Source organism: Xenopus tropicalis, chromosome 4, assembly GCF_000004195.4.
Source record: "Xenopus tropicalis strain Nigerian chromosome 4, UCB_Xtro_10.0, whole genome shotgun sequence".
Taxonomy (NCBI): Eukaryota; Metazoa; Chordata; class Amphibia; order Anura; family Pipidae; genus Xenopus; species Xenopus tropicalis.
In genome coordinates this window covers 138,135,584-138,152,370 of record NC_030680.2, presented here as the reverse complement: position 1 = coordinate 138,152,370, position 16,787 = coordinate 138,135,584, and the positions used below count along the sequence as shown (strand labels likewise).

General features: G+C 43.4%; 1 protein-coding gene across 2 annotated transcripts; it reads right to left on the bottom strand.

Annotated features, from left to right (window-relative positions):
* Positions 1-884: 884 nt before the first annotated feature.
* Positions 885-16,151, bottom strand: LOC100498463. 2 transcript variants are annotated; one of them, XM_004914106.4, is made up of 9 exons: positions 16,048-16,151; positions 15,766-15,928; positions 11,285-11,434; positions 9,092-9,136; positions 6,561-6,691; positions 3,915-4,060; positions 2,628-2,687; positions 2,349-2,538; positions 885-1,555 (listed from the first exon to the last, which is right to left on the bottom strand). In XM_004914106.4, the coding sequence occupies exons 4-9, from the start codon at positions 9,099-9,101 to the stop codon at positions 1,445-1,447; spliced, it is 648 nt and encodes a 215-aa protein (XP_004914163.1). In that variant the 5' UTR covers positions 9,102-9,136; positions 11,285-11,434; positions 15,766-15,928; positions 16,048-16,151; the 3' UTR covers positions 885-1,444. The 2 variants fall into 2 exon arrangements, with proteins under 2 accessions (XP_004914163.1, XP_017949186.1); XM_018093697.2 differs by lacking the exons at positions 15,766-15,928; positions 16,048-16,151 and adding an exon at positions 13,782-13,945.
* Positions 16,152-16,787: the final 636 nt, after the last annotated feature.

The following is a 16,787-nucleotide window of genomic DNA, read 5'->3' as shown; positions in this document are numbered from 1 at the left end:
CTCTCCATACATTAAGTCTGCTAAAAATAATTTATTTTTGGTACATGTATGAGCTTTAAAGCATGGAGCTCCAAATTACTGACAGACCCCTTATCCAGAAATCCCCAGGTCTGAAGCATTCCAGAAAATAGATCCCATACCTGTAACAAATATATATACCTATTATGTCTTTTGAGCATGTCTGGGTTGACCAAGTTGTTCTTCTCCAGCTGCTGTAGAAGCCAAAACTCCCAGCATCCTTTTAGCTTTTAAAGGGGTTGTTCAGCTTTGAATTAACTTTTATTATGACGTAGAGAGTAATATTCTGAGACAATTTGCAATTGGTCTTCATTTTTATTTGTGTTTTTGCTTTATAATATTCCACTTTGTTTAGCCACTCTTTAGTTTTAGAATTTCAGCATTTATCTGGTTGCTAGGGTTCAAATGAGCTTAGCAACCAGGGGGTGGTTTGAATAAGAGACTAGTGTATGAATAGGAAAGAGCCTGAATAGAAAAATAAGTTATAAACAATAACAATGAAATGTTTGCTTCACAAAGCAGTAGGTTTTTGGCAGCTGGGGTCAGTGACCCCCATTTAGAAGTTGGAAAGAGTCAGAAGAAGAAGGCAAATAATTCAAAGGTATGAAAAAAAAAAATGAGACCAAATGAAAAGTTGCTTAGAACCGGCCGTTCTAACATACTAAAAGTTAACTTAATGATGAACCACACCTTTAAAGGGATGCTGGGAACTGAAATGAAGAAACAGCCGAAGAAGTGTTGAGGACAGCTACTGCTACCCCCCACCTTCAGGTTTTCCAACACTACAACTCCCAGCATGCCCTGTGCCGTAAGTGGCAGTTGGATATAGATTGCTACATTTAGTAAACCAAAATATTGCTTTATCCTTTTTTTTAAACTTGCCCTGTAACACGTTTACTCCCTGAATATTGCACTCAGCAGGAGGGTGGGGGGTGGAATTTCTAGCTCTGTGCATGCTGGGAAAATATATTGCCCTTTGTAAAAAAACAAAAATCTGATTACTCATGCTGTAACCAGAACTGTAAATTGTCTTTATTTATTGGTCTCAGGAGAATAAACAGATTTAAATGTTAAAACTTGAACCAAAATTCTGATTTTTTTTTGGGGGGGGGGGGGGAGTGGGGTTTAAAAAAAAAAAAAAAAAAAAAAATTCAAGAAAAAGTCCAGGACCACAAGCAGTCTAAGAAAGCCATCTGATACGTTTTGGATCTGGTCCAAAACACATTAGGCATTTTTTTGTTAGTCTGCTTGTGGTTCTGGCCTTTTAAATGCTTCTTGCAGTTCTATTGGATTTTAATCCAAAACAAAGATGGCTGCTGAATGGAAACACTGTTTATTGTCTCAGTATCCTACCTAGCAACTAATGATAACATGGCTGCCTCCTGTTCCCGATTGTCGGCCACATCTGGCTCTGTAATTCTTTGCATCATTTTAATGTCCCGCTCCAGTTAATGGGGTTAAACTGTAGCAGCTCACGTTCTTTCAGGGTCTCCAGAGATCGGGTCAGGCGGTTTTCATGCCACTTTGTCTCCATTAACTGTAAGGGAAGAACATCCATTTACTTCCAATTAAATATGTAGAAACTACAGAACTAGAAACCATAGCAGCCCTGTCAGGGGGTGTTGTAGTACAACAACATCAAGTATTTATATAGGGAATAATGGATTCCACCCCCTCGTGTAAATGAACAGTCAGCCTATGGCCTTGTGCCTTTATATGGTCCTGGAATTCCATGTTCACTTAGTATGCTCATATTTTACAACAGGGTGTACATTATCTTTTTATATTATACAATGAATGAATAAAAATACTGCCCACAACTGGACCAGGGAACCCACTATGCCCCCTTCCACATCTAGAAGTGACTTTACCATCAACAGGAAGTGACATCATTCAGGAAGAGTGTCAACCAGGTCAAGGGGAAAAAGAAACATCCTTTTTTTTTTTTTTTCTTTTTAGGGAGGGTGGGGAGATTAGAGCCTGTACTTTATCCTGGTATGTAGGCAGGGTAGCCATGGAGCACACACATTGGGTTTCAGGTGAAAAGTCCCTGATTCCCTGACAGCCACTTAGCCACTGGTATCTGACTCAATGTTCTTTAAGTTATGTCCTTTGTAATTTGTGTCACATGACTCACTGAAATATGTATGTTATAACCTCGGAGTTCCATGACCTGTATAAAAGCGCTGAGACTTAGGCCTCCCGGAACTCCTTACTAGTGATATGTGGGTCCAAAAAAATATTGACCTGCACTGGATCAACCTGCACCCGATCAAATAATTCTTTCACAAGGCTTTTATTCCATGTGAGCCTCCGTACATTCTTCTTACCCTCTTGTTCTCATCTCGGTACTTTGTCAGGAACACGGCGTGTGTCCTCTGCTGCTCAACGTCTTGCATTAGGGCTGTGCGGTCCACCTCCATCAGGACCTCCAGCTCTCTGCTCTGGCTGCTCAGCACCTCCCGCTGTAGGGCCCATTTCTCACTCATCTGCTTTTTTAGCAGCTGTCGGATATCATTCCTAAGGCCCAGCAGGAAGAATTTTAGTTTAGCAGCAATGGCAACAACCTCCATGTAATACACACGCAAATCCTTAACATTCTCTGTTACCTGTAATCTTCCTTTTCTGTTGGTGTGCCATAAAATGGCCGCCTCCAGCCCTGGTGATATCTGCCAATGAAGAACAGGCATCACACTGTCAGCTGACCTGCCTTATTTGCTATAACAGTCTATATATCATTTGCTACCATGGGATGTTTTCTTCACTAAATATGTTTTGAAATCAGTAGATATTTAGAAAGGGTTAAAACAACTGCCTCCCTCCCCAAGAGGTGGTTTACTCTGAATATTTTTTTGACCATATAACACATTTAATCAGTTTCATGATATGTTGGCTACTAAATGGTTTTATTAGGGTCTATGGCCTATATATTTTTGTGCATAATATAAAAATATTCATAACTATAAATCTCTGCAAAATGTCCTATATCCATGTTTCTATTGATATTATCAATAATTGCCCCTTCATGAACAGGGAAGTGCATGGAGTACAGGAAAGGGGTGGGTATCCGGTGGAAAATCCACAGAGTTTAGAGGTAAAGGTGGAGGGTGCACAGAGATGTGGGAAGGAGGCAGAGGGAGCACAGAGATGTGGGGAGGAGGCAGAGGGAGCACAGAGATGTGGGGAGGAGGCAGAGGGAGCACAGAGAGGTGGGGAGGAGGCAGAGGGAGTACAGAGAGGTGGGGAGGAGGCAGAGGGAGCACAGAGAGGTGGGGAGGAGGCAGAGGGAGCACAGAGAGGTGGGGAGGAGGCAGAGGGAGCACAGAGAGGTGGGGAGGAGGCAGAGGGAGCACAGAGAGGTGGGAAGGAGGCAGAGGGAGCACAGAGATGTGGGAAGGAGCAGGAAGGAGGCAGAGGGAGCAGGAGCACAGAGATGTGGGAAGGAGCAGGGAGGAGGCAGCAGGAGCACAGATATGAGAAGGGGGGAGAGCATGAGGATTATGGAAGGAGGAGGGAGTAGGTGGAGAAGGTACAGAGATCACAGAATGAGCAGGGATTTGGTGGATAGAGCATGGAGCTTGGGGAAGAAAGGATAGAGAGCATGAGGACTGGGGAAGAACTGGTGGGAAACTGTAGGGCAGATAGAAATTGGCAAGGAACTGGGATGGAGAAGAAGGTGGCATTATGTGTTGAGTTTTCTTCACCAATTGAGTAGTGAATTCTTCCTCTGAAATGTTGGCTGCGTTGTAGTAATATATATAGGGAAGGGATGGGAAAACCCCAGATATTGTTTTGCAGCAAATCCTTTGAGAGCCTTCAACTTTTCAGTGGGAGTTATAACCTGAAAACTTCTGCAGGGCCACAGCTTGCCCAACTAAGATACAGGAATGCTGTACCTGTTGTACTCCCTTTGTTGCATTGTTAAAGATCGCTGTTGGTTGTGGTGATGTGCCGCCACCGTTTCCAAACTTACGGTTCTCCTTTTAATGCCAGGGGGGTGCAAGGGGTTCAGCCGAGGGAGGAACTGAGCAGGAACACAACGCTAGAAAATAAGCACAAGGGAAAAATTCCAATCTAGTAAAGACAAGGCAGTACTCGGAGCTGCCATACAAGTTATTTATATGGAGCCCCCCATAAACTAAAAGCGCAGCACTAAAATATGGCCACACCCCTTGTGTGTGCAATAGATGTTGATGTTCTATTAATTAATGTGTTATAATAACAGTTTATTGGGGGTCAGTGGAGTTTGCCTTGACTTTAAACTTTACAGTCTTTTCTGCCCCTGCTCTGCGCTGTCATTGCTTAGTTCATAAAGATGGTAACAAAATCAGTTTTTAAATTGGGGGGGTCAGTGGAGTCCATATGTAAGTTTCATACGTTTTTTGAAATTAATGTAGTTTTTGCATAAGTTTTGTAAATTGTATAAGCGAAGGGGCCCAATAAGTCATTCCACTGCTGGAAAGTTCATGTAGGAAATGGCTCATATAATACAGTAAAATAGCTTCTAATATGAACAACTGATGTTATTGTAAAATAAGCAGTTCATATAAATAGTAAATAAAATAGTTAATGTGCTAATAGCTATGTTGGTTCATTTGGGGCAGTGGAATCTGCCTTAAGTTCTTAATTCATTGGGGTTCAGTGGAGTTTGCCCCCTGCCTGCCCACCCAAGCTTCTCTGCACTTGTATTTTTGCTGTAACTTTATACACAAGTTATGCAATTTGAGTAACTTTTGCAATGTGGCAGCGCCCCCCTCTAAAGCAGAATTCAGCGGGCCTGGCGGAACAGTACCCCCTCTCCCCCCCATCAATATGACATACAGGAATGGAGGAAGGAATGCTAATAATGTTATGTGATGCAGGGGGTGATATGATTGGTAGGGCTGCTGTAGCTGTGGTGTGGAACAATAATCCATATGCATAAAGTATTGTATAGTATATTTTGTATTTTCCTAGCTTAATCCTCCATCCAATATAGGTGCAAGGCCATTTGTTCAGAACAAAGTGTGCCATAGGCCTAAATGGTTCTTAATTAATGGTTGTCTTCAGTGAAGCGGGTAAACTAATATAGATGTTTACTTCCTATTGTTCCAACTGTCCAAGCAAACCGTATATTACAGTCAGAGTTACGTCTATAGAGGCAGAGAAAGAGAGGGCTGAATAGAGTCTCCAGGTGAGTGAGCGTGTCACCTTTTCATTAAGGTCGTAGTTAGGGTTACCATCCCATACTTTGTCATAGTAACTGGATAAGATAATCAGCTGGTAGCCGCCACCCATCTGAAAGGGGAGCTTATTATTCTCAAAACAAGCGCTTAGCAATCGTGTCAGTGGTGCAAGCAGGAAGCCCCGGGGGCAGATATCAAGGTGGCCTCACGTGACAAGACTTTTCTAGTCATAGAGTAAGGTGCATTATACTGAGAGCTATTAAGGCTACCTGCAGCCCTCCAGTTGTATACCCCTGATGTATATAGTAAACATATCTAATGACTGCTGTAAACACAGCCGGGCTAAGAGGTACTGGCGCCCAAGGCAAGTACATCATACCCCCTCTCCACCCACCTCACTCGTCTGCCTGCCAGGACATTACCCCCTTCCACTCGCCACCACAGTACCCCCTCCCAAACTACCTTTCAGGAACTTGGAGTAAGTGACGGCGGGCTCTGGGCAGCTGGAATAAAGGTTCTTCTGCAGCAGCACCCTTCCTAGACCAATGGCATAACTAGATGTTACTGGGCCCCATAACAAATTCAATTTAGGGCCCTAAAATATTGGTAAGCTGACATTTTTCTACTGCAGTATATTAAAATTGCTCAATAATTAGGGTCTCACTGGGCCCCCTACACTCTTGGGCCCCCTGCAAACGCAGGCTCTGCTTTCTCTGTAGTTACTGTATGCCCCTGTCCTAGACACTTGCCTATTCTGTTTACCACTAGTTCTAGCCAAGTTACACTGTATATGTTCTTCATTTTCCTTCAAGTGACTTAAGCTGGTCATAGAGCAGTGTGACACTGCAGCCAACACCCTGGCTACCTCCACAACACTGCCTGGCCCACCATTAATTACTGCCCCCCTTCGCCACACTGTGAACACTGATTACCACCCAATAAAACCTGTCCAGACCCCTGCTTACCATGTTGCATTGCCAATCTGCTGATGTGCCCTGGTCTGTGGGGCCAATCAGAATCTAAGCCCACCTGAACTGGCATGCCTGGGCACCGGTTTTGCTCCTAGTGCTCTTGTGTGCCAGCCCAACCCTGTCATAGACATATCAAAGCACATTTTAGGAATTTTTAGGACAGTCCTTGTATGTATGGCACCGTTAGTAGTTGTTACAATGAACTGTCTTACAATCCCATTGGGGTCTCTCTGGACAGATTTTCAGACTTCTATTAGCAGTTCCAAACTACACCTCTCTAACACTTCTATTCAGATCTGATCCACACAAATAGGTGCACCGCGTGGCCTGGGGTGTGCCCTCAAGTGTCTAGATGGGCTACATCCCTAACATTATCATAGCTCTGATATCGGATGGTCCTACTTACCATACTGGCAGTAGGTGGTGCTTCTGCAGTGGACACCGCGGGAAGGCAAAAAGGCGTAATTGGGCATCTTCTTTTAGCAGAACTAAAATTGTGCAGTGAGACAATTGGGGTGCTGGGCAGTGATACTCCTTCTGAAATAAAGAAACAAACAGCCCAATTTTACGTTAGTTGTTTCCTATGGAGACTGTGTAGATTTACATAGGTTCAAGGAAATGTAAACCCTTAATAAAATGAATGTAATGTTGCTCAGAGTGCTCTTCTCCATTTATTTTAAGATATTAGCAGTTTTTACTCTGTTAATAGAACCACTTTGAAATAACACTGCCACCTACTGTTCAGTTCCTCAGAAAATGAGGTTTAGAGCCGAGGGATGTCTTGTAATATTGCTCTGCTTAGAACTGACCAGATAATTCTTCAATTTTTTATTGCTTTCAGGCTAAACTGAACATCAGGTGGCGCTGTTGTTTATTATATTTGCAGTGTAAAAAATTATATCTTTAAAGCTAGCAAATAAAAAAAAAAGAAAAAAAGAGTTAAATTGCAAAAGTGCATAATTTTAGATGAATTTGTTTTGGGGGTGATTTTAGACATTTAATATGGCAGCTTCCACATAGTATATGGAAATATCTGCAAATAGCAGCTGCCCCCTGGAAATCAGGGCCTGTGTTACAGATGCAGTGAGTCTTGTGTTGCATAAAACCTGGGGCCCCAATGTAGGCAAAAGCATGTACAGGTCCTTTTAAAAAAATTAGCATATTGTGATAAAGTTCATTATTTTCTGTAATGTACTGATAAACATTAGACTTTCATATATTTTAGATTCATTACACACAACTGAAGTAGTTCAAGCCTTTTCTTGTTTTAATATTGATGATTGTGGCATACAGCTCATGAAAACCCAAAATTCCTATCTCAAAAAATTAGCATATTTCATCCGCCCAATAAAAGAAAAGTGTTTTTAATACAAAAAAAGTCAACCTTCAAATAATTATGTTCAGTTATGCACTCAATACTTGGTCGGGAATCCTTTTGCAGAAATGACTGCTTCAATGTGGCGTGGCATGGAGGCAATCAGCCTGTGGCACTGCTCAGGTGTTATGGAGGCCCAGGATGCTTCAATAGCGGCCTTAAGCTCATCCAGAGTGTTGGCTCTTGTGTCTCTCAACTTTCTCTTCACAATATCCCACAGATTCTCTATGGGGTTCAGGTCAGGAGAGTTGGCAGGCCAATTGAGCACAGTAATACCATGGTCAGTAAACCATTTACCAGTGGTTTTGGCACTGTGAGCAGGTGCCAGGTCATGCTGAAAAATGAAATCTTCATCTCCATAAAGCTTTTCAGCAGATGGAAGCATGAAGTGCTCCAAAATCTCCTGATAGCTAGCTGCATTGACCCTGCCCTTGATAAAACACAGTGGACCAACACCAGCAGCTGACATGGCACCCCAGACCATCACTGACTGTGGGTACTTGACACTGGACTTCAGGCATTTTGGCATTTCCCTCTCCCCAGTCTTCCTCCAGACTCTGGCACCTTGATTTCCGAATGACATACTTTGGACCACTGAGCAACAGTCCAGTGCTGCTTCTCTGTAGCCCAGGTCAGGCGCTTCTGCCGCTGTTTCTGGTTCAAAAGTGGCTTGACCTGGGGAATGCAGCACCTGTAGCCCATTTCCTGCACGCGCCTGTACACGGTGGCTCTGGATGTTTCTACTCCAGACTCAGTCCACTGCTTCCGCAGGTCCCCCAAGGTCAGGAATCGGTCCTTCTCCACAATCTTCCTCAGGGCCCAGTCACCTCTTCTCGTTGTGCAGCGTTTTCTGCCACACTTTTTCCTTCCCACAGACTTCCCACTGAGGTGCCTTGATACAGCACTCTGGGAACAGCCTATTTGTTCAGAAATTTCTTTTTGTGTCTTACCCTCTTGCTTGAGGGTGTCAATGATGGCCTTCTGGACAGCAGTCAGGTCGGCAGTCTTACCCATGATTGCGGTTTTGAGTAATGAACCAGGCTGGGAGTTTTTAAAAGCCTCAGGAATCTTTTGCAGGTTTTTAGAGTTAATTTGTTGATTCAGATGATTAGGTTAATAGCTCGTTTAGAGAACCTTTTCATGATATGCTAATTTTTTGAGATTTTGGGTTTTCATGAGCTGTATGCCACAATCATCAATATTAAAACAAGAAAAGGCTTGAACTACTTCAGTTGTGTGTAATGAATCTAAAATATATGAAAGTCTAATGTTTATCAGTACATTACAGAAAATAATGAACTTTATCACAATATGCTAATTTTTTGAAAAGGACCTGTATGTAACTCAGGGATGTTTAATCTGCTGATGTTAGACTGCAACTCACAGAATTCAACCAACAGCCAAAGGCATTGGGGGTGCTGGATATCCTGGAATTTCATATATATTTTCTCCTCAGATTGGGGCCCCACTTACATGCATTTCCCAGTGCCTTTACATCTGTCACCAACTCTGTCTTTCCATTGCCTGTATCTTACTACTTTTTATAAGTCATCAGTACTTACTCAGGCTCATTCTTTAGCCGCCCTGGGCTAGCTGAATAAATGGACCTGCAATGATAAAATGTGTTAGCCACATGCCATCTCAAAACATATATAAAAAAAGTGGTTCATAACATATGAATCATTTGGGCCAGTCTAGGCACCATCAGAGCACTGATATATTCAGTTTACATTGCCTGCAAGTCTCATTCTAACTGGTCTTCAGTCTGAGCCACTCCAAACACTGCAATCCCCCCCTAAGGGCAAAGACACACGTAGCTACTAAGTAGCAGCTACTTGTCACAGCTACTAAACCTCAGAAAATACACTGCCATAGACAATACTGAGAATTGCCTCTGCTAAAACACACATAGAGACAATTATCAGTAAATGATCAGCATTGTTTATTTTTGTAGCCGTGACAAGTAGCTGCTACTAGTAGCTCAATGTTGACTATTGTATAACAGGGATATTCAACCTGAAGCCCTTGTAAACTGCAACTCACAACATCATAAGAACAAGGCAAATGCTGGGAGGTGCTGCCCTTCTATAGCTAGAGGGATGCAAGTTGGATATAATCAAACTATAGAATTTTTTTTTAGCTTAGACTAGTCTCTGGCTCCAAAGAAATGTAATTTTGCAAGCAAATAACAAATACACTTGTGTCCTGCTGTTTATCTGTGTGTGTGTATGGGGGGTGTTGTCCACCTAATCTAAGGGGCCCCACAAAATAAAGGGGGGGGTGAGAGTTCAAGCAGAGCTGCACTGTACATTCCACAAATACCCCTCAGATGCTTCTAAATATTCAGCAATGTAAATCGTCCCCTAGTCCCCTACAAGGACTTTATTGCTTGTCACCCCTCCCTGTGATTGAACAGACAGACTAGGCATGGGAGAGGCTTTGGGGTGTGTAAGCATAATATGGGCAGCTCAGTAGTTCTTACTATACAATTAGGGTGCAAGTATGGATTGTGGGTACAGTGCGCTGCCATACTACAGTTGGGTCACCTGGTAGCAAGCGATTGTATGAACAAAAGGCTGAACTGGACGGAAGGCATGTGTTTTTATACTTCAGCTACTGTGTAGTCACTGGTAACCTTCACGGATTAGTGGCGCCCCCTGCAGTTCTGCAATGCTGGGCACCAGAGGAGAATGGAACACACTAGCATCAGTGGCACATTTCTCTATAGAAAATATGCCACATTTTCATTAAGGAATGGTAAGCATCATAAAAGAGGGGAGCTTGGGCAATGTAGGGTTCCCCAAAGGGGAACTATGACAAATATGACAATTTAATAAAAGCTTTATTTCACTGAAATAAAAAAACTTTCTAGATGCTATCATATGAAATGTTGTCATGTTTAAGTTACTCTTCCCCAGCTCCTCTCTCAGCAATCTGTCTTTCTTCATTCTCTCTTCATGTATAAGTCAGGGTCGGATTTTGATTAACATGTAGGTTTAATACATCTTTGGGGGGGCTTTCTTTAGAAGCAGATGTATTAGAGCTAACGCAAATAACCAACCACGGCAGAAAGAAAATCTAACAAAATAACTGACTCCAATACTGCATGTAGAGAGACAGTATTTCTGGTTACTTTAATGGATGCAAAGGATGTATTAACCTGTCAGTAAAAATCTGACTCCTGCATGAAGAGAGAATAAAGAAGGACAGGCTAGAGATAGTGAAGAGTAACTTCATTATTTCAGAAACAGTACACAATTTTAACTGATTATATTCATATATTATAGATAGTTTCTTATTTCATTAAGATTAAGGTTATATCAAATTTTCATTTTCGTGATAGATCCCTTTAAGTCAGGGATGCCCCAACTGCAACTATCTACTCTTCCAGCAAGGATATAGTGAGTTGCAGTTTAGCAATAGCTGCACAGCATAATATGTTCTTTATACTATTGTCCCTTCCCATCAGGGGCTCCTGTTATGACGGGGTCCCAGGTCTCTAAATAACCAACCCAGCTGAGCTGGTAGAGTCTGCTGTTAGACTTGTAGTTCAGCACCACTTTCCTGCTCTGTCTCTGAATTAAAGCCTTCTACAGCCTCCCTATGGGTAAGTACAAAGGCATGCAACTGCTTATTAAACTAATCCCCGCTTAGCAACCATTTAACAATGTGCCCAAAGTCACCCCACTATGATTTCTTTCATTTATTTGGACAAAAATCACAGACGTAAAGGAGAGAAGAGAGAAGGAGCTCACCTTGTGTTTGCCTATGAATATGCTGCTGCTACACCCTGGGACTAATTCATTCACTCCTTCCCTTTGTCACTCCATGCGCTTTGCCTCTTTAATTCTCTGATCTGTCTGTGTGTGGCCCCACTGTTTGCATCATGTGATCTCCGGCTGCTCCTGGAAACCAGAGGCAAAGTGACAATAGACCTGTCAATAGGCAGCTTCCCAGAAAGAAGGCTTGGCCTGGGGACTCCCACTGAGGGGTAGAATAGTGCCGGCATCCATAGGAACTGAACGTGTGGGTCCGACTCTGACTCACTAGCCCTTCTGGGCAGTAGCCTGGACTCTCTCACTCTCAGCACGGAATGTAGTTTGGCAGGAGTGAAGGAAAACTAGTCACTGTCATTAAAATAAGGGACTTTGTTCTCTTTATCATAGATACCATTACCACCTGTCCTGTATATGACTTGGAAATGCACACAACTTTTTTTTTAATTATTAAACTGACCAACTGCTCAGAAGTAGTTCTCTACACAAATGCTTTATTATGCCTTGTAGATTGTAAGCTCTTTTGGGCAGGGCCCTCTTCACCTCTTGTATCAGTTACTGATTGCTTTATATGTTACTCTGTATGTCCAATGTATGAAACCCACTTATTGTACAGCGCTGCGGGATATGTTGGCACTTTATAAATAAATGTTAATAATAATAATAATAATATGCTATGTGGCACATTACAAAGAATTCTGACAAAAACAGACAGGCCCCGTTTAAAGGAGTATTTTGACTGCACCCCCTTACTGCCCAACCTCACTCTGCTCCGACTGTAGCCGAACCCCCCTGCTGCCCCTGGCTCTGCCCATTTCCGCCTTTATGTGAGGTAATTTTAAGTATGTATAGTAGCAGGAGACTGGGCTAAGTTTTGGTACAAGTAATGGAGACTGGGCTGTGGGTGAGCAGGTGAGGGGGAAGGAGGAGCAAAATAAAGCGTCTCCAGAAAAGTTTGTGGGAGTTGACATGTCTGTTCTTATATTATACAACAGTCACAAAGTGATGTAACCAGCCAGCCTTTACATTGATAACCTTAACCAACACAATCATTACAGTTTAAGGAAAACTTAAACCTGTGGCTCCCCTACTAGTGCTAAACTATGTTACATCTCAACGGCAGCCATCTTCAGTTTCATCCTGCAACTCCAACTCTCATCTGTTGCATTCCTGCCGCATCACCCCAAAACCTTACATTATCTTCCATTATCTACAGCAGTGCTGTCCAACTGGCGGCCCGCGGGCCGCATGCGGCCCGCGACCCCCCTCTGTGTGGCCCCCCACCTGTCTGGCTGCTTTGATGGCTTACTCTTGTGTAAGCTTTAAATGGTATCAGTACTGAGATTAACTGCCCCCCTGCATGGTTCTCACCTCAGATTCAGGCTGTAATCAGGCTGTATTGTTTAAATATGTAATTCCCTGTGTTGTTCACACTTTTTAATCTCTGCATTGTTCACCCCCTGCAGTGTTCACACCTCAGGCTCAGGCTGTAATCACCCCCATTGTTCCCCTGTTCACACCTCAGGAGCAGTAGAAACCCACAAATAATCCCTGCACACTACAAAAAGAAAATATACTGAGGTGGTACTGCAATTAAAAAGTTTTTTAATATATAGTTATTGTGCAGACTGTAGGAGCAGTGCCAGCATTGTGTCACTGTATGCTGCCTGCGTGTGCCATACACACAGGCATCATAGGGCAAGCAGAGTATGGCACACACAGGCAGGGTAGGGAAGGCAGAGTATGGCACACACAGGCAGAGTATGGCACAAACCAACCAAGAATGGCAAACACAGTGAAAGTATAGCCCACGCAGGCAAGGTAGGGAAGGCAGAGTATGGCACACACAGGCAGGGTAGGGAAGGCAGAGTATGGCACACACAGGCAGGGTAGGGAAGGCAGAGTATGGCACACACAGGCCAAGTATGGCACAAACCAGCCAAGTATGGCACACAGGCAGGGTAGGGAAGGCAGAGTATGGCACACACAGGCAGGGTAGGGAAGGCAGAGTATGGCACACACAGGCAGGGTAGGGCAGGCAGAGTATGGCACACACAGGCCAAGTATGGCACAAACCAGCCAAGTATGGCACACAGGCAGGGTAGGGAAGGCAGAGTATGGCACACACAGGCAGGGTAGGGAAGGCAGAGTATGGCACACACAGGCCAAGTATGGCACAAACCAGCCAAGTATGGCACACAGGCAGGGTAGGGAAGGCAGAGTATGGCACACACAGGCAGGGTAGGGAAGGCAGAGTATGGCACACACAGGTATGGCAGGTTTTTGCTGTACTACAACCATTAATATGGGTATGGTCATGTGATAACATGGGTGTGGTTTCAAGCGGGTGCGGTTTCAAAAAGGGGAGTGGTCAAAACTGGCTTCCATTATCGGCCCTCCACCATGTAGGTCGGAAAAATTCCGGCCCTCGGTACAACAGAAGTTGGACAGCACTGATCTACAGTATTAACCATACCTTAATAGATAAATTATCATGAGATGACTGGTCTAACTGATCTTCTAATCCCTCAACTGTCCCCAGTCTGGTGCATTCAAAAAATGACAGGCACATTCCATGGCTGAGAATCTGGCTGGGCCCATTGGATCCCGGGGGCCCAGCCTGAAGGCCAAATGAGTTGGGAGAGTTAGGAGTTAGTGCTTATTACTGTTATAGATTGGGTTGCTAGGTAGTCTGACGGTTATGAGTAAACTCTCCCTCTGATCCACCAAAACAGTTCAGCCTGTAGGAAATGACTGGGTGAATATTAGTTGCCTTAGGAACCCCATGAACAATTGCCTGATGTCCCGGTACAAATCTACCCTTGAGGGGCAGTCAGCATAGACAAGGTTAGACTGGGGTGTGTGGGGCCCACCAGGGGTTGCCACCTCAGGGGCCCCAGACACCCACACAGTTCCCGCCCCTCCCCCAAGTGTATTATTAACATTTATTTATAAAGCGCCAACATATCCCGCAGCGCTGTACAATAAGTGGGTTTCATACATTGGACATACAGAGTAACATATAAAGCAATCAATAACTGATACAAGAGGTGAAGAGGGCCCTGCCCAAAAGAGCTTACAATCTACCTAAGTGCAATTGGGGAGGGAAGTCAGTGGGGGAGCACCGGCGGGGATTGGGTCTGGGTCAGGACTTGGTAGGGATGGTAACAATGTCTTTTTTCACTTTCTGGCAGGCTAGAGCTGGTACTGGTAACAATTCCTGTTAATGGGCAGTGAGTGATACCTGTCCTGCTCTGTGGCTCCTATCACTTTGTGCTGCTTCTCATGTAACCAGACTATTCATACCCCTCACAAAGTGATGAAAAGAGGCGCACTGTGTAATGGTACCGTGAGATATCAAAGAACAGAGCAGCACAAAACGTGAAAAAGAGAAGATTTTCCCTGCTGGGGACAATGGGCTTCTATTAATGAATAATTCACTCAGGAGCAGGTAACAGAGGGGGTAATGGCTGCAATATGAAGCTGTTTCTATTGGTCTCGTTCCTTTCTAACAGCACTGTAATTTTGGGCTGGCATGGCTCAGGGCCAATCAGAATTTAAGGGTCCCCTTATTATTTCTAAAAAGTAGGATTGTCCAACCTATGGCCCTTTCTCTGTTGCTAAAGAAAAAACAATACCCCTTGCTGGCACGGAAACACTGGTATGAAGTGTTACTGTCCCTCTTATGCACTGCAATACTTACTATCCTACAGCCCCAGTCCCTTCCCAGTCCCACTGCTACTATCTGTTTTATCTGTTATTAAGTCTCAGTTCCCTCAAGAGACCTGTTTAGCTCAGGGGTCCCCAACCTGGACTGGTGCCGGGCATTGATTCTGTATTATGGTGAGCTGTATTATATTTTATAATGTAATGATATCAATAACAATAAAGTAACATAGTAACATAGTAAGTTGGGTTGAAAAAAGACATACATCCATCACGTCCAACCATAATGCCTATATATAACCTGCCTAACTACTAGTGCACTAAAGTGCATAATATAAAATGTAATAATGACATTTACATTATATATGTAATAATTAAATTATATACTATGAACTAGTTGTGTCCCCCCAACCTCAGCCCTTGGAAAAATTGTCTTGCTTGAAACTGGGCCGTGGTGCAAAAAAGGTTGGGGACCATTGGTTTAGCTTATTAGTTACAGGGGGGGGGGAGATTTGAATGAGAGACTGGAATATGAATAGAAGACGGCTAACATATAAAGATAACGAATAAAAAGTAGCCTCACAGAGCAATATCTTTTGCCTCTCAGGGTCAGTGACCCCCATTTGAAAGCTGGACAGAAAAGTAAAGGCAAATCATTCAGAAACTATAAAAAGTTGCTACGAATAGGGAAATCTATAATATCGTAAAAGTTAGCTTAAAGGTGAACCTCCCCTTTTAAGGTTATATATCTCTTATGTATGTAATTCCCACCTTATATGTAGGCCCCAATCTACCTGTGTTGCCAGGGGCCCCAATCTTCTATAGCTCTGGCTCTGACCGATCCAGCTGTCTGACTGCCAATATCCAGCAAAGCAACAGAGCCAGACACATTCAGTGCTTTGTGTGCCAGTGACCTGTGCGAGATGAAACCAGTAGGCCGCTATTGTCGGGCTCTTACTGCAATAAAAGTTTCCGTGATAAAAGGTTACAGTAGAATATGTTGCCGTGGAAGTGATATACAGTACACACTGCAGAACAATAAGGAACAGAATAAATATAACATGTAATTAACGTACTTAATAGGTGGATAAATGATTCTTTAACTGCCACATAGCTGAACGAACGATTCCATGACTGATTGCTACTGACTTTCCAGTGTGTTTGGCCACAGTTAGGGTTCCACCTTTTCTAAAAAAAAATACTGACCTTCCTGTATATTTATCTTTCTTCCATATTAACAACATTGGCATAAAGCATCATTTTTACTGGTCAGGCCGGTAACCCTAGTCACAATGGTGCAGGGGTTAATATTGCTGTTTAGTACCCACTGCCCTTAATGGTTATTTTGTGCCAGTGCAGAGTGCCTCATGCTGTATATACTGTATAATGTGTTTGGAATATATTGTTACTGTATCATAAGTCGTGACATTTAAGGCTGCGTACGCTGTCTCATGTATTTTCTGGAACCACTGGAGTCATGGTGCCATTAGTTACTAGGGTCTCTGTGGCATTAAGTACTAGGGTATCTGGGAATTACTGGGAGTCACTGTGCTATTAGTTACTGGAGGTGTGTGAGCCACTAGCAGGGTATCACTGTGATGTGTTTCTCGGGAGTCACTGCACTATTAGCTACAAGTGCATGTATGTCTCTAAGGCCTGGGAGGTATTCTCTACCAGCATTTTTCAGCTCTGTGAGGTGGCTTCCATGCAAGTGAATGACAGTTACCTTTGTGTGCACCCATGGGTTCAGGGGATTGCCAGTAAGTGAATAGGATAAGTCATTCTGAGCATTTTAACCAGCTACTAAACACCTGAT